A 26243-nucleotide genomic window follows, 5' to 3' on the forward strand; every position below is an offset into this window, starting at 1 on the left:
CTGTGGAAGGTGCTGCCCAGATTTGTCTGCTGTCCAAAATTTATTAACGGAGTTCACATTCAATAAAGAATGGATGGGCGGCTTATTAATCTTTGATATTTCCAGTTTAAGTCTAAGTTCCTCAGGGCGTCCATTACTGACCTTCAGTACGCTGATGACGCTGTCATCGTCACACACACTGAGAATGCCCTTCAGTCCACACTGCATTTTTTTGCACAACCTTACTGACACCTATGACTCTCACTCAATATCAAGAAAACTAAACTAAAGTGCTCCTTCAGCCTGCTTCAGGCCTTGCACATCACCCACCAGAAATCACAATCAAGGGACAGAGCTTGGAGAGAGTTGAGGACTTCTGTTACCTCAGTAGCCAACTTTCTCAAAATACAAAAAATCACAGTGAGATCCAGCACAGGATCCATTGCACAAGTGCTTCCGTTGGGAAACTGCTCTGGTGCATTTTCACAGACTGTGTCCTACGGAAGGACACCAAGATCCAGGTCTATGAGACAATTGTTATTCTACACTTCTTTATAGATGCAAAACCCAGGTGACCTATCAACAGCACCACAAGAGTCTGGAGAGGTACCACCAATGATGCCTCCAGAAGATCCTTTGCATCAAGTGGGAATATCGCTGCACTAACACCAGCATCCTCATTGAAGCCAATGCCACCAACATTGAAGCAATGATCCACACACACCAACTCCGCTGGCCTGGACATTCTGTGCAGATGCCAAACTCTCACCTCCCAAAACAAGCCCTGTACTCTTAGCTCACTCATGGTCAGAGATCTCCTGGTAGTCAGAGGAAATCCTACAAGGACACACTGAAAGTGTATCTCAAGAAAACTCATGTGGACATCGAAAGCTGGGAGGAGCAAGGAACCAACTGATCTCATTGTTGCCACATTCTCCACCAGGCAGTGGCCTGCTTTGAGGAGAAGTGCCTTGCCCTTGAAGTTGAAAAGAGAGAGAGAAGGAAGGAAAGAAAAAGAACTTTCTCCCAGCAGGCAGCTGACCCATCAGGAAACGTCTGTACCTACTGCGGGCAGGTCTATGGTTCCAGGATCAGATTCCTCAGTCTCGGGACCCATATGTAAATCTGTGGTATAGATCATCCTCAAATGGAGGGATCACCAATGATGGTGATGCTGCTGCTGCAACCAATGAGGCTGGGGCCTACAGACAAAAGCCTCTTTCACTGTGCATCCCTGATTCACTCCCTGGGCACCGTCCAGCCTGTGCAATGACTGAGTTGGAACCTTGGCGGAGGAGAACATTTTGCCGAAGTTTGGTATGAATCCAACCAGAAATGAGAAGTGAAAGCTGGACGAGAAGGGGTTGAGAGAGTCAAAGTTGCTGAGGTAATATCTTTTATTGGACCAACTTCTGTTGGTGAAAGAGACAAGCTTCTGAGCTTGCACACAGCTCTTCTCTTTCAGATCAAAAGTTTGTCTCTTTCCAGCAGAAATGGGTCCAATAAAAGATATTACCTCACCCACTCTGTCTCTCTCATATCCTGGGACTAACACGGCTACAACAACACTGCATATAAGAAGGTGACTGTCACTTTTTGGAAAGTTTTCTAGTATTCTGTCAGGACAGTATCTCTCAAAAATCACTTGGTGCAGAAACATCACAGCTCCCGTATGTGTTGTTCTCAGTGATATCTAGTGCACAGAACAGTTTGTAGATGACTGGCTGATTATTTCTGGAATAATTCTGAATGGGCCCAATCCTGAGTCCTTTATCCTGCTTCTACTCAGTCTGTACAAAGGAAACTCACATTACAGTCAATAGCTGCCTGACTGAGTAAGGAACCCTGGGTTTGGCCCTGTGAGCTGGCCCTGCACCTCTATCCAGGGAAGACGGGGATTAGTGACAAGAATGGACATAACTAAAGGGCCATGGAAAGACTCATCCTCCTCTCCAACCACGTGGAACTACCCTGCCAGCACTGCAGGGGTTAAAGGAGCCTTTGGGCCCAGCTAGCCCCACCCTACTGTACCTGCAGCCAATGCCAGGCCTGGGGTGGGGGAGAAAAGGAGAGAGCCTGGCTCAGTTGAGGGCTGACTGGAGAAGAGGCAGGAGCTATCCGCCTCCCGACCTGAGGGGAAAGGTCACTAGCCTGTCAGCCGAGGCAGCCACCAGGGAGTAGGCACTGTCTCCCCAGCCAAGGAGGACTGTGGAGGAGACTAGGAGCCTCTGGCAACTGAGGTAACTGGGTCCCTAAAGCCCAGAGACATTGTACGGTTCAGTCTCACCAAATTTACTGCTGCCCCACCTGAAGGAGGCTGGGACGAGAGGGCATCCAAGAGCCACGAGAGGCGCTATGGGGTACAAACCACCCAGCAAACGGTACTAGAGGGGCCATGCCCCAAACAAAAGGGACAGTGGTAAGAAGTAGCCCAGTGCAGGGGATTTAGATCCCTGCTGGGAGGCCTCCCCTATTCAGGGGTAGATACATGCAGGACCCTGGGCTGGGACCTGGTAGAGAGCGAGGGCCTGGGTTTCCCTACCCCACTGCCTAAAAGACTGAGGCAAATTGACCTTGAAAACAAGGGGATGGAGGTCAGGGGAACCAATCACTAGGCAGCCCAGCCCTTCAAGCGCCCTATTACAAACTCAAACTTTATTCCCACTGCAAACGTGCAGCTCCAGCTGAGATGCAGGTGCAGTTTTACAGAAAGGTGCACAGAAGGGACTTTTGTTCTGATACCCCTTGGTTCTTGTGCAGCTCCCTCCTCCTGGTGAAGTTCAGAGGAGAGGGACTCCCTGCTGTGCACGTGCTAGGTGTGCAGCACAAGGCATTGCAGTTATTATTACCACATTAGGGAATTTACATTGGCGAAGGTCGATCTGTTTTTTGCAGAGTTTCAAAGTCCTGACAATGAAGCTCATTTTTGTAAAGCTCCTGCCCAACCCATCTTTTTATTTTGTAAAAATACTAGGAAATTGCAGACAGAAGCACGGTCTGAATGAATTCTCCCCTGACAGCTAGCTGGGAATGGGAAACACTTCAGGAGCAAACTGTATTTACATGAACACCCCTCCTCTGCCTAGATATCCAGCAAATAGAGCAGAATGTAAATTACTGGGGTGTAAATTTACCTCACACTATCCTTCTGCACACTGAGTGTCTGTGTGGACCCTGCTGCTGCGCACTAACATTTCCCTAGTGCTGTGAAACAGGAGTAAATCAAAGCACACTAGGGAACTGTTAGTGCCCGCCAGCATGGATCACATGGACACTCGGTGCATGGCAGGACAGTGCAGGTTAGATTTGCATCCCAGCTTGCCACATACTAAATGTTCATGTAGATCTGCTCTCAGTCTCCCCAACCCCACCCTGACTGCTTATTCCAGTGTCGTTGGCCAGTTAGTTTTAGACTCTCCCCACACTCTGGTCCCTGATCTGGTCAATCTGTCCTCACCCACCACCAGTTCCACCCCACTGGTTCCCAGTCCAAGACTCCTTGTCCAGTCAGTCCCAGTCTCCCCCAGCTCCCAATCTTCTTGCTCAGCAAGTCACAGTCTCTGTCTCCCAACTCTTGTTCTATTTACTCAGCCAAGGCAGTAACAGTCTCCTCCCCTCCCTCCTCCCAGACCCAGTCTCCTTGCCCAGACAGTTCCCATCTCCCCTTTCTCTCCCAGTCTCAGTTTCTCGCTTCCCACCAGTATCCAGTCTCGGAATGTCCGTCTGTCCCCTGGCCACCCCACAAGCTCCTTCTCCCAATCTACTCTCCTCCTCTCATCCCGGTTTGATTCTTGTCCCTTCTACATTCAATTCAGGTGGTTTCCTTTCTGCACTGCCTGGGCCCAATAGGGGAAGACAATCTCCCTAGGACAGAGTGCTGGGGGTGAACAGATGAGCCTGCACTCGGATTGTGATGCTGGCAGACCGGGTGCCAGCTCATGCCAAAGCCCCAGGTCTCATTGAAGGCTTACAAATGCACAGCCTGGCTAATTTACCTGTGTATTAGTATTGGTCAAAGTGATTATTAAATGTGTAAATGTATAAGAGTGTTTAATCTTCAAGAAAACTAACAGGATGTTATTTGCATTGTTCTCACTTATCTATATCCCGTTATAATGCAATAGCAAACATTTACACTGTGTATTGCCCTGTAACTAAATAACCTACCAAAGGAGAAAGAAGCCTTGTGGAATGCAAATGAAGAACTTTCACAGAAAAGTGCTAATTTCAAAGCAAGTGGTCATTGTGTGTGATGATTGGAGGCAAACACTAAATGCATTCCTCACTCCAGGGGCGGCTCTAGGCACCAGCAAAACAAGCTGGTGCCTAGGGCGGCAAAATGTAGGGGGCGTCCCCTGTCGCCGGGGAGGGCGGGAGGCTGGGCCGGCGGACCTGCCGCAGTCATGCCTGCGGGAGGTCCACCGGAGTCCCGGGACGAGTGGACCTGCCGCAGGCATGACTGCGGAGGGGGCGCTCGTCCCGTGGCTCGGCGGGACCGCCCGCAGGCATGACTGCGGGAGGTCAACCGGAGCCTGGGACAAGCGGACCTGCCACAGGCATGACTGCGGCAGGTTCCCTCTTCCCGCGGCTCCGGTTTAGCTCCCGCAGGCATGCCTGCGGGAGGTCCAGCCGAGCCGCGGGACCACGGCACCCGCCGCAGTCATGCCTGCGGCAGGTCCGCTCGTCCCGGGGCTCCGGTCGACCTGCCGCAGGCATGCCTGTGGGAGCTCAACCGGAGCCGCGGGAAGAGGGGACCCGCCGCAGGACCGGGGAAGGGCGGCGCAGCGCACCGCGCTGCTTGGGGCAGCGTGATTTCTAGAGCCGCCCCTGCCTCACTCTCTGTCATCAAAGGAAGAGTCCATGTGGGTAATGACCCTCTCAGTTTGTTTTCTGTGAGAAGAAGCTGTAAGTCTGGATTCAGGGAAAGATCCTTCATCTCTGGACTGTCTGAATTCTAACAGGGTGGAATAAGTGAATGAAAAGATGGAGCTCCCCAGAGTTATTCTGGGGAGTCCTGAGAGACTTTTGGGAAACTGGCAGATGACTACATCTCTGCTACAATTTTGAATTATAGACCGCGGCCACTGGGAACTGCGGGCGGCTGTGAAATGTAAACAAACTATCGGGCGGCCCAGCAACTGATTACTCTGATGGGCCACATGCGGCCTGCAGGCTGCAGGTTTCCCCCATTGGTCTAAGGGCACTGTCTGTGACTCGTGGTAAGACTGTTATAGTAAACCAGGCACAGGTGCCAGTTTCCAATTGTCCCGGGGGTGCTCAACTCCTGGTCTGCCCCCAGTTTCTTCCACACTGCACCCCCTCCCCAATGCTCCCCCCTGCCCCGCCTCTTTCTACCCTTCCCCCGATCACGCCCCATCCCTGCTCCTCCCCATCCCTCTCAGTGCCTCCTGGACGCCACAGAACAACTGATCGTGGTGAGTGGGAGGCACAGGGAGGGAGAAGGAAGAGTTGATTGGCGGAGCCTTCGGCAGGCAGGAGGCACTGGGTGTGGGGAGCTTGGCTGCTGGTGGGTGCTGAGCACCCGCTAATATTTTCCACAGAGTCGGTGCCTAGGAATCCAGGAGTTCACATTTGATACTGGCCTGGTGAAATCTAATTATAGAACACACCACCAGTTTGCAGTGTCTGCCCTGTTTTCTGACAGTCTGCCCTGAGGAGGCACTCACAGTCATGAGCCACTCCAGACAGTGTGACACGGATCTCTTAGATGTCAGTTAGTCCCCTAAAGAAAGCTGACTGAGGTCATTAGCTAAGAAGGCTCGCGGGCTGGGTGGATAAAGAGCCAAGTAGCCCATCAGCCCGTATCAGATAAAGAAGCACAGGAAGGATGCCCCTTGTGGGGAAAGAGAGAGGGGAACAGGGTTAGCTGAGCCCAGTCTCAGAAAGGCCTTAGGGGAGGGAAATCTTTCTTCCCCTCAGGTCCGGAGGTGAAGGCCAAAAAACACAGAGGATACTGTGCATAGACTGTTGCATGGGAACTGTAGTGCCATGGTGGAGGGAACTCAAAATCAGTGGCACAGTGAATGCACAACTAATGGAATCTAGGCTGCTTCTGTTGTTGCTAGAGAATTTACATCGGCGAGGGCCAGTCCGTTTTGTGTAGAATTTCAAAGTCCTGGAAATGAAGCTCATTTTAATAAAGTCCTGCCTGTCATCTTTATTTTTTTAACAATGCTAGGAAATTGCATATCACGCCCCCCCCACCCCCCGCCTTCACCTCCCCCATGTTAAGAAGTTGTTGAGATTTTGCATAGAAACACTCACAATCCAGAGAGGGTTAAGATTAAACACTTACCTTTAGCTCCCATTGCCAGGGGAGCTGCTAAAACATTTGAAATTCTAAGAAAAATATTCTACTCTTCCTTCTACTGTTTGCATAGGAATTTATTACTCCTACTAACTGTTAAAAAGAGAAGAGTTACAAATAAAACTTATAATGGACCTGTAGTTGTAACGTTAACTATGGAGTCCCAGGAAGTTCCTCCATAATACGATATCCTTGTGCTGGGTGAGTCTGAGATATGCTTTTGGCTGAGCCCTCTATTCTACACCAGATCTACAGGGTATCAGGGAGTCAGGATGATCAACCCATTGCCTGGTCACCCTATGAGGGTGGGAAAGGGGCTCCATAAACACCCTTCCCTCTGTGTATCTTCCAAGCTACTCTGGCTAGGTGCCTGAGTCTGGATTTTAACCTAAGGGTAAACATTTCAGATGTGCCTCAGTGACTTAGGAGCCTACCTGTCATTTTCAAAAGTGACTCAGGGCCAGATTTTAAAGGACATTCAGGCACCTAGGAGTGAAGACAGGCAACTACTGGGACTTTCCAAATCTCCTGGGAGTTCAGCACCAGGCACATTTGAAAATCCCACTGAGCACCTATCTGCATTTATAGACACTTACATATCTTTTAAAACCTGGCCCTTGGGCACTTAGGAGCCAAAGTCTTATTGAAAGTCAAAGCAAATTGGGCACCAAACTCCCATCAGCCTCTTTGGTAATCCCAATGTAAACTCATATACAATTTTTTGAACAGAAATTAATGGTTATAAACAACCAGACACATTATTTGCAAACAGGCAAATTCACTAATTCAATGATTTTCATTAAATGTTTCTATGACCATAACTAAGTTTCCCAAATATTTTCCCTCAAAAGTGGCAAGTGGCATCCTCAGTCCCAGGGCCCTGTGGGGCAGACAGCGCCAGCATCACTACTGCCCTGACGAACGACTGCATCAACAAGAAATCTTCCACCCTGCAGAGCAGGGCTGGCTCTAGGCACCAGCGCTCCAAGCATGTGCTTGGGGTGGCACTTTCCAAGGGGCGGAACTCCAGCCCCTCCTCCCGCCCTTTTTTTATTTTTATTTATTTTTTGGGGGGGGGGGCACAAAAAGCCGGGAGTCGGCCCTGAACCAAGATGTTCTCTGTCAGCTGAGGCTTTCAGGCTGAGCAGGACCTGACACTGCAGTTCTGGCTTCAGTCGCTAGATGGCGCTCACGGCAGCCTGAGTCGCACAGGCTGGACCGCGGTTCAGGCTGCCCTGCCGCTGGGGAGCCCGAGCATCATCGCCCGGAGCCGGGCCCGGGCTGCGGCGGTGAGAGGGGCTGAGCTCCGGGGGATGATGCTCGGGCTCTCCAGTGGCAGGGCAACCTGAACCGCAGCCCAGCCTGTGTGTGAGGAGCTGGGGGGGGAAGTGGGGCCCAGGATGCAGGGAGGGAGTAGGGGCCCTGCTGCCACCACCCCTGCCGCTCTGAGTCTCCCCAGGGCAGGGCGGCGTTTCCCCGCCCGAGTGGGCTGTGCAGGGCACCACCGGGCTGGGCAGGGGGCGCAGATCCCGGCTCGCGCGCTGACAGGGCGAGTGGCTGGGCAGCCCGAGCTGCCAGGGAGCTGCCACCACCCCCTCCTGCCCCCGGACCCAGCTCGCCGCGCACCTCCCCCTCCTCAGCCCCCCGCTGCCTGCCCTGGGCGGGGAGATGCAGAGCCCGGCTCGGAGTGGGGCAGCGGGGGATACTGCCCCCCGGGGGACCCCCACGGCTTGGGCACCTGGGGTGAGTGTCCGTCCTCTCGGCTCTGCCTGCACGGGGCTGGGGAAGCAGCTTTCAGCACCTGCTCCTCTCAGCCCTTGCACCCCCAATCCTGCTCACAGCCCCTCCACTTGTACCTCCCCCCATTGCTCCTTACCCTTGTACCCTCCCCCAGCCCTCTCCTCCCGCACCTCCCCCCTTCCCCTGCACCTCTTCTCCTGCAACCCTCCTGATACCTCCCTCTCCTCCTCCACCCTCCTCCGTGAGTACATCACACCCAGCTTCTCTGCCAGTGTAGAGCCCCCAAGTGCCCTCACACCCTCTCCTCTGCCTGAACCCTTTTTACCAGATCCCCATCCCTTTCCAGGTAGAAGGTTTGAGGGTTAGTCCCTATACCTTCCATGTGCATTTGGAGCACTAAAGATGGGATTTTGGGAGGTAGGGAGGGCGAGATTTATACTAAAGTGAAATAAAAATAGGAGAAACAGTTTGATCCCCACTGCAAGTGTAAACGAAGATTGCTATGGTGAATGAGGTGATCACGTTTGTGGGGGAGAGCCCAGGGTTGGCGTGGCAGGGGGTGCGGGTGGGGGAGGGCACTGGTGTGGGGTGGGAGAGCCCAGGGCTGGGGTGGGGGGCAGCCAAATTTTTTTTTGCTTGGGGTGGCAAAAATCCTAGAGCCAGCCCTGCTGCAGAGCAGGCAAACTCCTGGCTGGATCAGCGATTCCTCCCAGATAAGCCTCCACCCCTAGCCATGGGTCCCACAGCTGGGCTAAGACCCTCCATGACACCGACCCACATTCAGAAAACAAATTGTAAAATGGGAGCCATTCCAAGGGAAAGGAAAGGCCTGGCACTGGAGCATCTGCACACAAGAAAATGAAAACATTTAATAGTCACAGAGGAGGGTCCTCAGTGGCCAGTGCCCTGCAAACACTGACCCTATTCCGCAGTCAGAAACAACCCCACACTTGTTACATTGTACAACCCCTTTGCCCCCTCTCACAACTCCTTCACCTGCACTCACAGGATTCCAGCTAACACTGTCCTTTCACCATCATTAAACACACAGACTGCTTCCATCTCCCACCTCACTGCTGCAATCCCCAGGGCAAGAAGATGCCTGTGCTCTGCCCCTGACACACTCTACAGAACACAGCACTGAAATGAGGCATATGGGATCCCCAGGGTAGTCAGGCACCTCTTCCCTTTCATCACATGGTGGTGCTTAGTCCCAGACCTCCTCATATCACAGTCACAGCTCTGCCAAACTGCTCCCACTCATGCCTCCACCATTCAGCACAGCTACACCTAACACAGTGGCTGCAGCTGGAGCACATGCAAATAATTCCCAGTGCCAGTAGCTAGTGCCAGCTCCAGGGGTCAGAGTTAAGGCTGCCTTGGCATTTACCGTAACTCTGTATTGCCTGGTTTTCAGCGGTTTGAGTTTGACCCAACTCGATGTCCTAGAAAGGCACGAGATACCTCTGGGCAACATGCACTCTGTGTAAATGAAGCTTTCTGTCAATTAATTTTAACTTAACTCCACAGTCTCTGACATGCGGAGCTGTCTGTGCACAGGCAGTAAGGAGAGTCTGGCCTTCATTGCAGTGAATGAACAACAGCCTCCTGTTTTGGGTGGGACTCGTAGAGCACCAGTGACAATTAATACGTCACCAGTGTGAGAAATGTTTAGCTCTAGCAGTGAGTGCAGGGCTATGTGCACACAGAGGGCTCAGGTCTCCATAGCGCTGTGTGTAGGCAGCTGCACTGGTGTAAAGTGGGCCTTTACCATCCCCACTAGTGCACTGCACCCATTTGCCACCTCTGAGGTGACGGTTGGCTGGATGAAGTCACTGTAACTGCAACTAGACCCTCTGGCTCGGTGAAACAAGAGGCAGGCTCCAAAAGAGAATTTGGACAGTGGCTGAGCAAGAAAGGGAGTGGTCAGCAAAACCTGTATTGTGCATATTCTCCAGTGCACGCCTGGGCAAATTTGGTGTAAGTGGATGTTGTACGTGCAAAGCTGGTGAACAGGGTCCTACTCAATCACAGCATTTAACAAGGCCATGCTCTGTGCTGGCTTCTCTGCTGTTCTCCCCTGGGGCATGTCCATTTTCATGCTCCCCTCCTGGTACTGCCCTGTAGGTACAAGATTGCTGCCTGGCATGTAGACTGTGGGAACTGTGATGTGTTTGCTTTGGTGCAATATGGATAATTGGCCATAATCGGCAGGAGGAGGACAATGGACCGAGCAGTGACAGGAGTCTAGGATAAGAACTGTCCTTTGGAGAGACATGGGAGCTCATCTGGGACTGAGGGACAAAGAGAGAGAGAGAAAGAGAGAAGAAACCAAGATGGGTCCACAGCAGCATGCCTCATGGTAGCCCTTCTGTGACCCAATATGGAGAAGGGTTACAGTTGGGGGATGATGGAGGGGATATTTGGGGGATGCTGGAGGGGTGTGTGTGTACTGGGAGGGAGTATTTGGGGGATGCTGGAGAGGGTACCTGCAGCCTCACTCTCGAGGTGGGGGGTCAGTGTCACATTTCCTGCCAGCTGGTGCATGCCTAGTCAGCAGAGCCAGCCCATCAGTCAAGGTCTCCCTGCAGGCTTCTCCCTCTTCCCTGGGCTGGGAGCTGGGGCCTGGCCCTCTCACGACTCCTGATTGGGTTCTGAGGCCCTGTGGTGGGGCAGGTGGCCAGGCCAACAGGTGCTTGGTGGCTCCGCTTACTTGGTGGGCCAGGCTGGGATGGGGCTAGCAGGACGCGGCAGATGCGGATGCCCTGGGGAGGGACCAATCAGGGCGTGGAGATGGCTCTTTCTGAGCTGCAACATCTGGAAAAATCCTGGACATTTTCTCTTATTTGGAAAATCTGCCCGGACAGAGGTCAGCAAACAAAAAAATAGTTTATGTCCAGGAAAACCAGACATATGGTAACCATAACCGCAGGACTTCCTGATGCTGTGTTCCAGCTGACTAATAAACCCTGCTGTGTTTTGAAAAGGCTGCCTGCAGTCACTGCAGATACTTGCTGAGGTGCATTGGTCCCTGATGAGTGTAAGTCTCTGAGCAGGTGCCTGTCTCAGTTGGATTCACTGTGCAGAGCTCATGGTGCGAAACAGAAGTGCTGGAGCACAGATACTCTGTCTTGGAGGCATTGAGGCCACATGATCTACCTTAAGGAAGAGAGTGACCGATGGTGGGTCTGGCACACTGAAGGTGTCTTCAAGGGACTGTTTAAAAGCTGGGGCCTAGCACAGATCCTGTAGATCTGTGACACCTGCCAAGGCCCAAGTTTGGTGCCAATATGTGATAAAGACTCAAAATGAAGGACACACACTGAGCATTCATGCAGGAAACTTAAAGTGCCGAGGAATCTTTTCCTTTAGCGTAAATGGCTCTGTAACCTCAGAACAACGATTCTTTATTTCTGAGGTAAATAATTTTCAGTAGTAAACGTGAAGGGAAACAATTTATGTGGCTCATTGATTACTTTGGTACCAAGATGAGTTACATCTTCGAAACCAGGTAACTGGAGTTGGATGGCTGGAGTGAGGGTTTCTCAGACAGGTAAGTTTCTACTTTGCACTTATTTGGAATTTGCCTTGGAAACTGCTTGTGCCTAGTTCCCAGGCAGCCAGTCGAGTTCCTTTGCACCCTCTGGATACTCCCCAAATCCCGCAAGCAGCAGGGAACAGCCCAGAAGTTCAGGGTTTACAATCCCAGGCAGAGACTACCTGTGCCTGCTGATAGTGCGAGGGGCACAATTTAAATTTTCAGCCACCCTTGGAACACCTCGAGTCATGCCCCATCCTGCAGACAGGCCCCACCCTCTGTTACCCTCAGTCTCCCCTCCTGGAAAGCAGCAGCCCCCTTCCCTGCAGCTCCCACCTATTTCTCCTGCCTCTCCCCGTGGGGCAAAGCTTGCAGCTCACAGGTTCCAGCAGCTGCCACCAGGGGCGGCTCTAGACATTTTGCTGCCCCAAGCAGGGCGGCATGCTGTGGGAGGTGCTCTGCTGGTCGCCGGTCCTGCGGCTCCGGTGGACCTCCCACAGGCATGCCTGCAGGAGGTCCACCGGAGCCGCCTGCCGCCCTCCCGGCGACCAGCAGAGCACCCCCCGCGGCATGAAGCCCCAAGCACGTGCTTGGTGTGCTGAGGTCTGGAGCAGCCCCGGCCACCACGCAGGGAGGGGGGGGGCGAGCCGCACCATGTGACCGAGCAGGGCTGGGAAACCATGGCAGAAATCACACAGACTCACACACAACACACCCAGCAGGGAATGGGGGTGTGGCTGCTAGGCTCCTGCTTTTGGCTCCTCCCATTATGCGAATGAGCTCCTCTCTGCAATTGTGCATTTCTGGTATAGAAACAGTGGCAATAAGGATGAGTGGCAGCTCAGTCAGTTATACCAGGATCAGTTGAGAGACTGCAGCTGCAGGATTCACTTTACATGGGAAACCCAGAATCAAGCCCAGAAAGAGACCCTTGGCCCCAGTAGCTCCTTGCACCAGTGCTGAACCTGGCACAGGGACTGAGAGGGGAGCCAATGTGTAACCCATTCCTGCTGGGTGTGGTGCTCTGTCTCCCTCTAGTGGCACCTAGATATTGATGAGTTTGCTACAGTTTTGGTTAATAGGCTGGTAATTTTTTAGCTCATGCAGTAGAGACCCATAACACTTTAGAGCTTTAGAGGTCCCAGGTTCAATCCTGACGACTAACAACCAGGGTCTGTCAGTGTTACAAATGCACCTCCATGTACTGGGGGTTACTCCTGTTTAGGAGGCTCCCTGTACCGGTGTAAGACTCACCCCTGCAGCGCCTCCTGCTGGTGTCCTGGGAATTAGCTCACTTTCCAGCCTTGGAGCACCCTCTGCAGGCCAGTATCCCACTGCTGCTTGGCCCCTGTGTCCCTCCCAGGACTCCAGTGCCTCATTAACTGGGATGCTGCCCCCTGGCAGTACACCCCTCAGTCTCAGGGTCTCCCCTCCCCAGGGAACCCCTATCCCCACCTTGTCTCACTCATAGGCTACCGCCAGTCACCAGCTAGCCCCCACTCCCTGGGGAGACTGCAGTATAAGCCACTCATCACAGGCAAGGGGGTTTTGCACCTGCTGCCTTTCTGTACAACTAAGTACCTCTATGGGGCCTTGAACTAGGCCATGCAGCCTGGGGAGTTGCCTGTCTGGAGCTCCCCAGCCCCTGTGACCTTTCCCCAGCCTTACTCTGGGCACCCTGAGCTTCCAGGCAGGCAGGCAGGCAGGCAGGCAGGCAGCCTCCCTCCCTCCCTGTGAAAGCAGAAAGAGACTAACTGCTTCCTGGGTCACTGCCCTCTTATAAGGGCCAGCTGCAGCCTGCTTGGGGCATGGCCCAGCTGTGGCTACTTCCCCAATCAGCCCAGGTTTTCCCCTACCACAGCCCTCTCCCAGGGCTGTTTTAAGCCCTTCAGGGTAGGAGTGGGGGTTACTGCCCCGCTACAACCCCACTGTTACCAGACATAGTTCTGAGGGAAGGGGCGGGGCTTATGGTGACTGTGGCCCCTTTGTGGTCACACAGCCGGGGCTGAGAGGGCACAGAGCTGGGGTGAACTCCCCCCCCCCACACACACACAGTTTCTGGAGATCCTACAATGAGGATAGTGAGTGAGTGGCAGGGTGCAAGAGGGAGACACACAGAGCACTGACCCCCGTGTTCAGATGTGACCTCACCAATGGTGGTGATCAGGGACTTGCAGAGAGGTGCAAACTGAGCTAATCAGAACAAAGAGGCATTATCACTGTTCAGCCAGCTGTAGTGATCCATGTTCCTACCCTAAGTATTACCTGTCAGGGGCTGTTTCTATCAGTGCATTAGTCACTCTGTGCAAGCCCCTGTGCCCAGGCATTTTTCTTGCACAAGCTGTGATGAAGCCAGGTTATGCAGACACATTTATTTCCCAAATGCAGAGTGCAGAGGGATCCAGGTGTATCGCAGTGACATTGCGCTGGAGGGTAAATCTAGCCCAGCCTGCATGGGAAGGCAGCCAGGTGGGCTGTGGAGCAAAGAGCTACGCACCATGTGGGAGTTTCCTGCCTGACCCTGTGGGGGGATTCAGGGAAGGAAGGAGCTGTGTGGCACAGTATAGCCAGTTTTTGTCCCCTGCACCTGCCCCAGCTGTTTTGGCCCCTCCTCCTTGCCATGGTCAGGCTCAGGGCTCCTCCCCTGCTGCCTAAGGGAACTCTGGGGAAAGCTCCACAGCACTCGCCCCCGACTCCTGTCCCAGCTCGAGCACCCACAGGCAGGGTCACAGCTGCTGCCGCTGCCCCAGGGAGACACTGGGCTGCTGTACCCAGGCATCTACCAGCACAGACCTGCTAATGGGGTCACCCACCCCACAACAACTGCCCCAGCTGCCCCTGCTAGTGGCCCAGAGCATGGCACAGCCTGCTCATCCCCAGTCTGCCCAGGGGAGCTCAGGGAGAGACTAGTCAGCTCCACCCTGACCCCAGTGCAGGGCACAGTCCAGTTCTGAGTCACCAGGAATGTCACACATGGGTTCAGTCCCTTCTCCCTCATGGGGAGTTTCCTATGGGGGCAGGTTGGCCGAGTTCTTACCTGAGCAGATCACTCCTGTATCAAGAGAATGAGGGCAGTTGGCTAGACCCCATCCTATATGTCTGCAGTTCCAGAGAGCTGACTCGTCACCACCACAATCAACTACAATCAGCCAAGTCGGTCCAGATCCTTCTCCAAAATGAGCCCAGCCAGGGGCACTGACAGCAGAGCCACATCCCAGCTGCTTACAAACCACCTCAGCATCTTCCATGTCCCAGTTGTCATCACACACTGTCCCCCACTGATCCTGGTGTTTAACCTCCACTCTCCCGGCACAGGGGCTGCCTCCGTCCGCCAGTCTCAGCTCATTAGCACCTTCAAAGAGAGACACAGAGCAGGTCAGAGCGAGCAGGGAGCCCCCTCCCCAGCGTTATCACAGCAGAGTCCTCACCCAGTAGCAGGGGATCTGTGCCCAGAGCCAGGAGGATGGGACATGCCCAGAGCTGCCTCATGTTGGCAACTTCTCACATCTCAGGGCCTCACACTCGGGGCTGTCAGTGCTGCAGCTCTCGCCATTTTATCCCCACTCTGGCGATTTGGGGTGTTTTTACCTGTCTCGTGAGAACACGATGAAAGACGCCAACTCGCCGAGTTTCCCTTATTCCAAAAGGCGCCATCTCCTGTCATTGTCACTGGGGCTGAAGCCAGCGAGATGCCACCATCTCCCTACAGTCTGTCGGCATGTGGGAGTGATGCTGCCCTGAATAAAGTTGGCTGCCACCTCCCACTGTTTTAAATGAGACTGAAGCCTACAGGGAACGTGGATTCCCCTGAATGCCTCAAGGGACTGGACAAGACCCAGGGACTGTGATGGGAAGCAGAGACCCTGTGCAAGAAAGATGGGGAGAGTGAGGGGAGAAGGGCACTGGGGGGCAGGAGGCAGATTCAGAAGTTTTTAGGGGAATGGGGTGCAGGTGCTGTGTGGGCAGAAAGGAGGAGTGTAAAGTGTAGAGTGGAGAGTCTGGAGCAGGAGACCAGGGGAAGGGAGGGGTCTGAAAAGTTGGGTCAGGAGGAAGGAAGAGGAGGAGGTCTGGAGTGGGAGAGGAGTGAGATCTGTGGAGGGGGCTGAGGGGGCTGGAGAAGGAGGCAGGAAGGAGGTAGGCAAGGAGTGTGGAGGGGCAGATAGGTGGGGGTCTGGAGCAGGGGACCAGGTGAAGGGAGGGGGCTGGAAAGTTGTGTCAGAAGACAGAGAGAGGAGAGGGTCTAGAGTTGGAGAAGAGGGAGAATTGAGGAGGAGGCTGAGGGGTCTGGAGAAGGAGGCAGGAAGGAGGGAGGTGAGGGGAATGGAGGGGCAGGGAGGTGGGGGTCTGGAGCAGAGGGGCATGAGGGAGTAGTGGGGTGAGGAATAATGACTGGAGTAGGGAGCAGGAGGGAGGGTGGAGAGAGGAGGAGGGGGGACAGGAGTCTGGAGGAAGGCAAGGGAAGAGGAGGGGCCTCTAGATTGTGGGGTGTTCTTCAGTCCGAGACAGAGAAGTTGCAGGGTGGGGTGGGGGAAGCCAGGGAAGTGTTGCTATTTGCAAATGGCTAAACCAAACCCATCGTGTTATGGTGACATTAAAGCTGATGTGAATGGTTCATGTCAGTGTGAAGGTCTCCAGTATCTGTAACTCAACCCTGAACAGTAACAGAAGTTCTGTGCGCGAGTGTGAACCACGGTACATGAATTAGCTCAATGGGTCTCAAGCTATTTCCCAGCCAGCCCTTCGTCTGTCAGAGGAACTGAACCAGGAGGGAGAGCGAAGGCAGTGCTGGGCAATGGACGGCAGTTCCTGTCTCAGCGGTGAGGGGAGGGTAAGTGCAGTCTCCAGCTGAGCAGCCAGGAAGAGTCATGCAGTTTTGGTGCACTAAAGGGTGACTTTTCAGCCTTGGATTCTAACCCCCTCTCTGGCAGAGGAGCAGAGGGGAGTTCAAAAGTCCAAAGACAGACTGAGTAACATGACTGGATGTTTTTTATAACCTTGTAATTTTTGTTCTGTGGCATTACAGCCTTGTGCCCTCTACCGGAGCTTCCTCTCCTCACCTGCCCCACACATTTCCCTCTTCCACATATCTCTCTTCCCACCTGCCTCCCCTGGGCTCTTCACACCTTTCTACCTGGCATCTCTGCCCTGCATGTACAGGCTGTACCTTCCCCAGATGAGCAGCAGACTCTGCCCCCACTCCCTGCCATTGGCTTTTTTTCCCAGTAGCAAGATCTGAGTTCCACCCCCTGCCCCCAGTTGTCTCTAGAGTTTTTTGTCTCTCTGGGGGATGTGGAGAGGCAAAGCTGGCTGCTGGGAGAGAGACAGGTCACAGGAACTGTGAGGATGGTCCACTGCCTGTCACACAGTCCTGGGATATTAGCTGGGAGAATTGGTCTACATGACAGGGTGTGAAGACACAGGATTGACCCTGAGACTGGGAGCTAGTACGGGCATCATTACAATGCCCATGAGTTACAGCTACATGCAGAGTTCCACTGTGACCCCTGGAACGGGCTGGCTCCAGCAGTGAATGGCTGAGCAGGGGACACCGTGTTTATCGAGCATCCATGGAGCTCAGAGAACAACGCAGTTCACACTAGTACATGCCCAGACCATCCTGCTCCTTTAATGCCAAGCAAATACAAACTGCTCACTTTGCTGCAATCCACAGGGGCGTTTATTTAGGTACGACTCACTTCAGTGCACTCCCACAGCCAACCAATGGGGCCTGGTCTGCACTAAGAAAAAAGGGGCTTTTTTCAGTGGGGTTAACTCAGTGATGTTCACTTGTGGCAAGACCCAAGGCTGTAACACTGCTCTAGCTAAGTGCTCACACAGTTCTGTATCCCTGCACACAGTAGAAACTAAGAACAGCCAGCAATTTCCTTGCTCAGAAATCCCCAGCCTGCTCATCCAGTGAGTTTCAACAGGCTGTTTCTTTTCTACTTCCAAGATCCCAGTCACAACTCCTTCTACTGGCTTCTCCCTTCAACAGACACAGTCTGATGCCAGTATCCTGGCCCATGCGTTGGCAACAGTGGAAACCTCTGGCTAAGCTCTGCCCTGCCCATGTGCCCAGTGCCTTTGGCAGTAGCCCCCACTGTCTGCAGCTGTTTTAACTACATAAAGGATCTTGATTGCTCCATCCCTTGAGCCTAAAAGAGAGTTCTCACCCTGCCATTGGCTTTCATGAGGTCTCTGATTGTCTTAGTATCAAGACTCCCTGATAGCAGCCATCAGCACCTTTCAGCTATCAATCACATTTACATACCGTACCTATCATATACTGACTCCACTTCTGTGGCCCAACTTGAAATAATGACCCCACCCAGCACTCTGAACGTTGGGGAAGTTCAGATCTGGGTCCGGGAGTGAAACCTGCAGCTTTGACCCACCCCTGATATTTTCTCATTTGTGTGCCTGGACCCCACATCATCTTACACATTTGTTTTCCTGCACAATGTAAAGAGGTCAGTAATTGTGAAACACGATCTTCCGTCAAAGACTGACCTGGCCTCTACTCAGGGCTCAGGGAGGAGAATTGGGGCACTGAGGGAAAGGGAAAAGTAGCTACATGGTGATGTCCCCTCTATTGTAAACTCCCCCATGTCACTGTGTCTGTGTCATGTGAAGCAAACTCAAATTTCCCATAGAAAATAAAAAACTATCAAAGGGATGATGCACATTTCCTCACCAATCCAACAAAAATACATTGAGCTGAGCATGTGCCTGGCATCACTATATGACGCTATCCCACAAATAACTGGAGAGTATTTTATGCTCCCCCATGTCACTGTGTCTGCATCATGTGAAGCAGTCAAATTTCCCATAGAAAATAAGAAATTTCTAGGGCATGATGCACATTTGGTCATAAATCCAACAAAAATACACTGGTGAACATGTGCTTGGCATCACTATATGACACCATCCCACAATCATGCAGTAATTTATCCCTCACGCGGCAATAATTGTCCCTCTCCTGCAATGTCAGTCTGTTCACCAGGAGTCACCACAGAATTCCCTGCTTTTCGGTCATGCACAGATGTGGTATGGGCTCTAATCCCAGCACATTATATTCAAACTTCTTGGGAATCTGAAATATAAACTCCAAGTAACCTGCCTAGACGGTTTGGTTTGCTCGGGATTTTCTGGGTACCAGCCCCCTAAGCACCGCACAGTTACTGAGCTGTCTGTGAAATATACATTAGGGCAGGTTTTTCTCTAAGACAATAATTTAGACTGACATTTCTGATCACAAACTTCAGAGTCAGATTCTCAGGCTGGTGCAGCAGCACATCAGGTTTCCATGAACCAGCTACTGTGGAGCAGTTCACTGCCCTGACAGTCACATGGATCATTATGATGCTGCTAACACCAGCCCAACAGGTTCCAATCACTGTATTATTTGAATCATATCTGGGTCCCACATTCAAATTTTCATCCTATTGCTAATCAGCTGTGGAGTCTTTGGGCCAGATTCACTCCCTAAAATGCACCAACACCCCATTGTCTGTCCCTGCCCCCATTGCTGTTAAGTCTGCCAGGAGCTGGGACACAGCATGGGAAAGAGCCTGCAGCCGCCTCTGTGCTGGAGGAATGAGAGCAGCCCTGACACTGGGCAGGGGCAGCCTTGAGGGTATGAAACCAGTGCAGCTGTGAGAGGCACTGATACAGCACCTCTGCCGTGCAACTTGTGCTGGTCGGACTTCTCTAGGCTCCAACTAGGATTAAAGCTTCTCTGCTCCAGCAGAAACCCTCGGGGAGGGAGGCAGGGCTCCTGCAGAATAAATCTTCCTGCTGGCAGAGCTTCCAGTAACCTCATGGGCACAGGTCATTGCACACTGCACCCCAAAACATGCACACACTCCTTCTCTGGGAGGAATCAGCTCTGGGTTTATTTGGATAAATCCTGCTCACCTCAAAATTGCAAAACTTCTACTGGCTTCAGTGAGTGAATGGGGGAGTGAGGAGCCAGGACTTGGCCCTTGGAGCTGTTGGATTCAGGACCAAACAGACATTTTGGTTGGATCCCACACTACTGACGTATTTATTGAGATTTAAAATACTAAAGCGATGCCCAGTCAAGACTGTTGGCACCTGGACGACAGTGATAACACACTCAAATCCCTGCAGCATTAAGTGACCATTTCAACAGGAACTCAGCCAGCCAGACACCTGCAGAAACTCCTTCTCACTCATTTCTCATTATGTGACATGTGGCCTGGGTCCTTCTCACCCGCAAACAAGTGTCTTTTGCAGTGTGCCCTGATGATCACCTAATTTGGGCTATTTTGGCCCAAAGGGGACAAGTTTCAGAGTCCTGGAGGCCGCACAGAGAACACCCTGCCAGCCACCCCTCTCCTTTAGAAAAAGGGGGAACCAACTCAGGCTCCACTGCTAACCACAGCTGTGGCAGAGATGGGCAGCTAGTGCAGACCCTGCAGCACGGCTCTAACATGCTCCCAGCAAGATGCGCTGCTCAGTGAGTTGCTGCCATTTGCACCAGCTTCATTTTCTGACTGGTTCTAAGGTGCAGCCCCACATTAGGGTCATTTGAATAGTCCAATCTCAAGGTAACAAAAGCCTCGATAACAGTGGCAAGGCCCAATCCTGAAAGGAAAAGTCACAACCTCCTAGCCAGGCACGGATGGTAAAAAGCTGACTGTAAAAGTTACCACCCTAGTTCCAGTTAACCCAGCTCCCCTGGTGACACACAGAGGAGACTTACCTGCTATGTCCTGAATTGTTAGGAGAAGAAGCCACAGCACCGGAGTGGAGAGGTGTCCCTTCATTGCCAGCCTGACTTGCAGTCCCCCTCCTCTCACTGCACTGGCTGCACGTAAGCACCTGCCAGGGCTCCTCTGTGTCTGACAAGTGACAACAAAGCAGTGGAAGGGAAATATATAGATTCAGAGGCTGGCATCAGCTGCGGGAAGGAACCAATAGCAAACCCACCTGCCTTTTTAGTTATTATCAGTGGTTTTATCTGTGACTTTGTGCAGCTAAAACATCCAATAAAACTCGAAAGCAACAAACATCACCATATATGAGTGATGAGCCCCATCCTGATGTCAGGTTTACCACAGCCTCAGATTATCGGGTAACCCCCAATCCCCAGAGATGGAAGGAAAAGTTCTGCACAAACTGTATCCGTGCTGTTTCTCACCCTGATAGATTCTATATCATATTAAACATGAATTGGGAGACATTAGAGGCTGTTTATTTTATAAAGTAGGAAAGAAATTCCTTGTGCCAAAGGTGATCATTAATAGACCAATTCCCAGTATAGGACATGCCCAATTTTAGACAAGGACAACTCACTAGAACCAAGTTGTGTCACTCAGATCAGCTTTATAGAAGAAGAATTACTCAGCAGCATATGAAATATTGACAGTTCTTCTACTAAGTGCTGCCCCAGGGTTCGCGATTTAAAATTTCAATCACTAGCGGAGCCCAGGGAGGCACGGGCCAGGCAGTTTGGATCGGCTGGCTGAGGGAGGCTGACCCCAGCCCCGCCCCGTCTGCCCAAGGCCCCCGGAGCTGGGCCTCGCTACCAGTAAGTGCTTAATTTTACTTTCACCCCGCCTTCAGATTTCCTGCCTAGACCATGATTCTTAGTAGTAGAGACAGAGCTTAGGGCTTCCTTAGTAGGCCATGACCCTCTCTTGTAATAGCAGGATGTCCTGCACACACCATGCCCATCAGTGCTGTCAGTAGGGGAAGATTCTTTGAAAACAAGTTGACTTGATTCCTGGGAGAGAGACAATAAAAGGAACAGGCACAAGGCTAGGGGCATATAGCACAGAATAATGACAGGCTGGCACCACACCTACCTCAGGCTCTTCCTAAAAAGAACTGTTACACATAGTTGGATTAAGGGAAACATCTTTAACTCTTTACCTCTCCATTTTCTCCCATGCTGCCCTTTCTGTATGGTGAAAACTCCCTAACAAAATCTGTGCAACCAACACCTGATCCTTCTTTGAATATCTCTTTGAGGTTCTGCTCTGTGGTGATTCCAGAAAAACACTTGACAGTGAGTGACTAGCTTGGCAGGGGGAGGAGCTGTGGCTGTGCCTCTTCCCCTTCCTTCCCTCTTATTTTTACTGAACTCCTCACCCCAGTTCTGCCATTCCCCCTCACCCTGCCCTCCCACTATTTAAAGAAACAGCAATAGCAAAACAGGAAATTGCACCAAGTAGTATACGGGCTCTACTATCAATCAAATGTTAGCCACACTCTTCGACCCCTTATGCCCTGGCCATCCATCACAGGAATCCCCCCGTGGGGGTATTACTTCCAGAGTCAAGCCAGACTCATGACCGGAAGCAGTGTGTGTTATGTGACCCCACTCTAAGAACTCCTCCCACTGCCCTCTACCAATCAGGATGGGTTTTGCCCTGAGAGGTGATGTGACCAATCAGGTGAGTTCCAGGGCGGTGTGACCCATCTTGAAGTGATGCCTCTAACAACTCATCCCACTGCCCTCTACTGATCAGGAGGGGTTTCAGCCACTGGAAACCACCCCTGAGAGGAGATTTGACCAATCAGGGGAAGTCTGGGGCAGGTGACCCATCCAGATGTGGGTTGTGTGACCCCTCTTAGAACTCCTTCCAGCACCCTCTACCAATCAGGAAGGGTTTCAGTTGCTGGGGACCACCCCTGAGAGGATATTTGACCAATCCGGGGAGTTCTGGGGCAGGGTGACCCATCCAGAAGTGCTTCATGTGACCACTCTAAGAACTCCACCCACTGCCCTCTATCAATAGGGATGGGTTTCAGCCACAGAGGACCTATCCAAGAACAGACTTCACCAAAATAGGGCAGGTTCTGGGGCAGGATGAACCGCCCAGAAGAGGATTGTGTGACGCCTCTAAGAACTCTTCCCATCACCCTTTGCCAATAAGAGCAAAGCTCCAGCACACCAGAAGTCTCAGTGTCAGGCAGAAGAGGCCGTCTCTTACCAAGAATGCATGTTTTAGAAATCGTGGCAACGCTGAGAGGAAACATGGACTCCTTCACCATCCCCGTGAAAACTTTAAACTTTGTTTTATCCCTGAGGGCCTTCAACCATCCACGGAGAAAGCACTACATCAGCAACAGTTCCAAGGAGGAGGAGGGAATGGCTGATGGGAGCCCTTTGGCCCAGCCATTGATGGATTCGCCGGAACCTGACCCTGAAACCCAACTCAAAAAAAAATTAGTGCAAGGAGTGACCTTAATAAATGCTGTGAAATTCAGTGGAGATCCTGAAAGTGTTTTAATGTAAATGACCAAACCAGAAGATGCCTGCTTTCAGTTTTATATTGACCATCTGGTCTGCGCAAAAAGTTAAGAAACCTGCTTAAGAAAAAGACTATTTGCAAGAAATCTAAAAGGATTAAGTTACAGAATGGTGAGGGGACAAACATGTGATATAAAACTTGGTAACTATAAAAAAATCTATTGAAAAGGGCTTTGTGACTATCTGTGTTTCTGTTAGAAGGTCTCTGTGGCCCTTAAGTGAGCTAAAAGTTTTGATGGAGCATCTTGGTTTGTTTTCAAGGAGCTGTATGTCTTTTAAATAAAAAAAAATAGTTTGTGAGAACCTAGCTCTTGTGCCTTTGTGCTAAAGAGACCCATTTACAGCAAAAACGCTGAAATGTATGTTCTAGAATCTTGTGGTTCAGATGTGTTTGAGTACAATAGAGATGACTCACTGTGCTGAACTGAATGGTTTTTACCATGCCCCCACTGAATAGCCAGGGTGACTGAGATTACCCACCCTTGTTGCCATCAGGGTTATTCATATTAGTGATCAGTACTTAAATTTGACAGGTGTATACCCACAGTAAGGGAGGTGGGTGAGGATTATATGAAATGAAATAAAACCTCAGAAGTTCGCAAACGCTATTGAACAGTTTAAATATAACTCAGAAGTTGGTAGAACTCTATTGGACAGTTTAAATATGATCCCAGGAGTTTGTAGAATGCTATGAGTCACTCTTTCCAGCAACTCAAAGTCATTAAAATAATATATTTACAAAAATAAACAAGGGTCTAACCCAAAACTAAAATGTTTCAAGCGTTCACAAACCTCCACCATACTTTAGAACAAGCATGTGCTCTAAAGACAATCAAACATTTAAAAGCTATAGATATTTGTAGGGTGCTTATCATGGTTGTGATGCCCCCATTTTATTTCAAAAACAACCCACAAATGTTAAGCATGAAAGACACATGTTTTAAAAAGAAACAAGCCCCAAGACATTCATTGATTCCCACTTGGGAATGGGGTACAGTAATATTAAGGATTGTCATGTATGGTGATTTACTGTTTTTTTCATTGAAACAGAAAAATGTATTTTAACTAAAAACAAAACAAAACAAAACAAAACAAAATGCCAGAAGCAGCCCAGTTGCGCAGACAACTTATTTCCCCCACCCCAGATTACAAAAGGGAATGTTAGGGGAGGGGTGCCTGAAGTCATAAGAATGGCCATACTGGATCAGACCAAAGGTCCATCCAGCCCAGTACCCTGTCTACTGACAGTGGCCAATGCCAGGTGCCCCAGAGGGAGTGAACCTAACAAGTAATGATCAAGTGATCTCTCTCCTGCCATCCATCTCCACCCTCTGACAAACAGAGGCTAGGGACACCATACCTTATCCATCCTGGCTAATAACCATTAATGGACTTAACCTCCATGAATTTATCCAGTTCTCTTCTAAACCTTGTTATAGTTCTAGCCTCCACACCCTCCTCAGGCAAGGAGTTCCACAGGTTGACTGTGCGCTGTGTGAAAAAGACCTTCCTTTTATTTGTTCTAAACCTGCTGCCCATTAATTTCATTTGGTGGCCCCTGGTTCTTATATTATGGGAACAAGTAAATACCTTTTTCTTATTCACTTTCTCCAGACCACTCATGATTTTATATACCTCTATCATATCCCCCCTTAGTCTCCTCTTTTCCAAGCTGAAAAGTCCTAGGCTCTTTAATCTCTCCTCATATGGGACTCAAATCATTTTAATTGCCCTTCTCTGAACCTTCTTTAATGCCAGTATTCTAACTCATACAGTTGTTCATGGACCATCCCAACCTCAGACAAATCTAAGGAATTGTCCCAGATTGAGGTGTCATTAGAGGAGGTGTTGGAACAAATTGATAAACTAAACGGTAATACGTCACCAGGACCCAAGAATTCTGAAGGAACTCAAATGTGAAATTGCAGAACTACTAACTCTAGTTTGTAACCTATCATTTAAATCAACTTCTGTACCACATGACTGGAGGATAGCTAATGTGACACCAATTTTTAAAGGGGCTCCTGAGGTGATCCTGCTAATTACATGCCAGTAAATCTGACTTGAATACCGGGCAAACTGGTTGAAACTATAATAAATAAAATTATCAGACACATAGATGAACATACTTTGTTGGGGAAGAGTCAACGTGGTTTTTGTACAGGGAAATCATGCCTCACCAATCTACTAGAATTCCTTGAGGGGAGTCAACAAGCATGTGGACAAGGGGGATCCAGTGGATATAGTGTACTCAGATTCTCAGAAAGCCTTCAAAAAGGTCCCTCACCAAAGGCTCTTAAGCAAAGTAAGCTGTCATGGGATAAGAGGGAAGGTCCTCTCATGGATTGGTAACTGTTTAAAAGATAGGCAACAGAGGGTAGGAATAAATGGTCAGCTTTCAGAATGGAGAGAGGTAAATAGTGGTTTCCCCCAGGGGTCTGTACTGGGACCAGTCCTATTAAAATATTCAAAAATGATCTGGAAAAGGGGGTAAACAGTGAGGTGACAAAATTTGCAGATGATACAAAACTACTCAAGATAGTTAATTCCAGGCAGACTGCAAAGAGCTACACAAGGATCTCTCAAAACTGGGTGATTGCGCAACAAAATGGCAGATGAAATTCAGTGTTGATAAGTGAAAAATAATGCACATTGGAAAACATAATCCCAACCATACATATAAAACAATGGGGTATAAATTAGCTGATACCACTCAAGAAAGAGATCTTTGTGTTCTCTTGGATAGTTATCTGAAAACATCCACTCAATGTGAAGCAGCAGTCAAAAAAAGCAAACAGAAGGTTGGGAATCATTAAGAAAGGGATAGATAATAAGACAGAAAATATCATATTGCCTCTATATAAATCCCTGGTACACCCACATCTTGAACAGTGCATGAAGATATGGTCGCCCCATCTCAAAAGAGATAATTTGAAATTGGAAAAGGTTCAGAAAAGGGCAACAAACATTATTAGGAGTATGGAATGGCTTCTGTATGAGGAGAGATTAATCAGATTGAGACCTTTCACCTTGGCTGGCTCCAGCTTTTTTGCCACCTCAAGCAGCAAAGGAAAAAAAATAAAAAGCTGATTGAGCTGCCGCCGAAGAGGAAGAAAGGAAGTGAAGGACCCAATGCTAAATTGCCGCTGCAGACCCAGACATGCTGCCCCAATAACGGACAGAGTGCCGCCTCTTTCTACTGGGTGCCCCAGGCACCTGCTTCCTTCGCTGGTGCCTGGAGCTGGCCCTGAAGAGGGGATATGATTGAGGTCTGTAAAATCATGACTGGTGTGAAGAAAGTGAATAAGAAAGTGAGATTTACTCTTTCACATAACACAAGAACTAGGGGTCACCAAATGAAATTAATAGGCAGC

The 26243-nt window shown here is 50.7% G+C and overlaps 1 protein-coding gene across 1 annotated transcript in view; it reads right to left on the reverse strand.

The window, feature by feature from the left end:
* The window catches only part of LOC123355883 (scavenger receptor cysteine-rich type 1 protein M130-like), a 153056-nt gene that overhangs the window by 39787 nt on the left and 87026 nt on the right, over positions 1–26243 (reverse strand). Inside the window, exon 11 of the mRNA XM_044998715.1 lies at positions 14623–14926. Within this exon, the coding sequence (XP_044854650.1) occupies positions 14623–14926 (304 nt within the window). The remainder of the gene's footprint in view (positions 1–14622; positions 14927–26243) is intronic.

Source organism: Mauremys mutica, chromosome 1, assembly GCF_020497125.1.
Source record: "Mauremys mutica isolate MM-2020 ecotype Southern chromosome 1, ASM2049712v1, whole genome shotgun sequence".
NCBI lineage: Eukaryota > Metazoa > Chordata > Testudines > Geoemydidae > Mauremys > Mauremys mutica.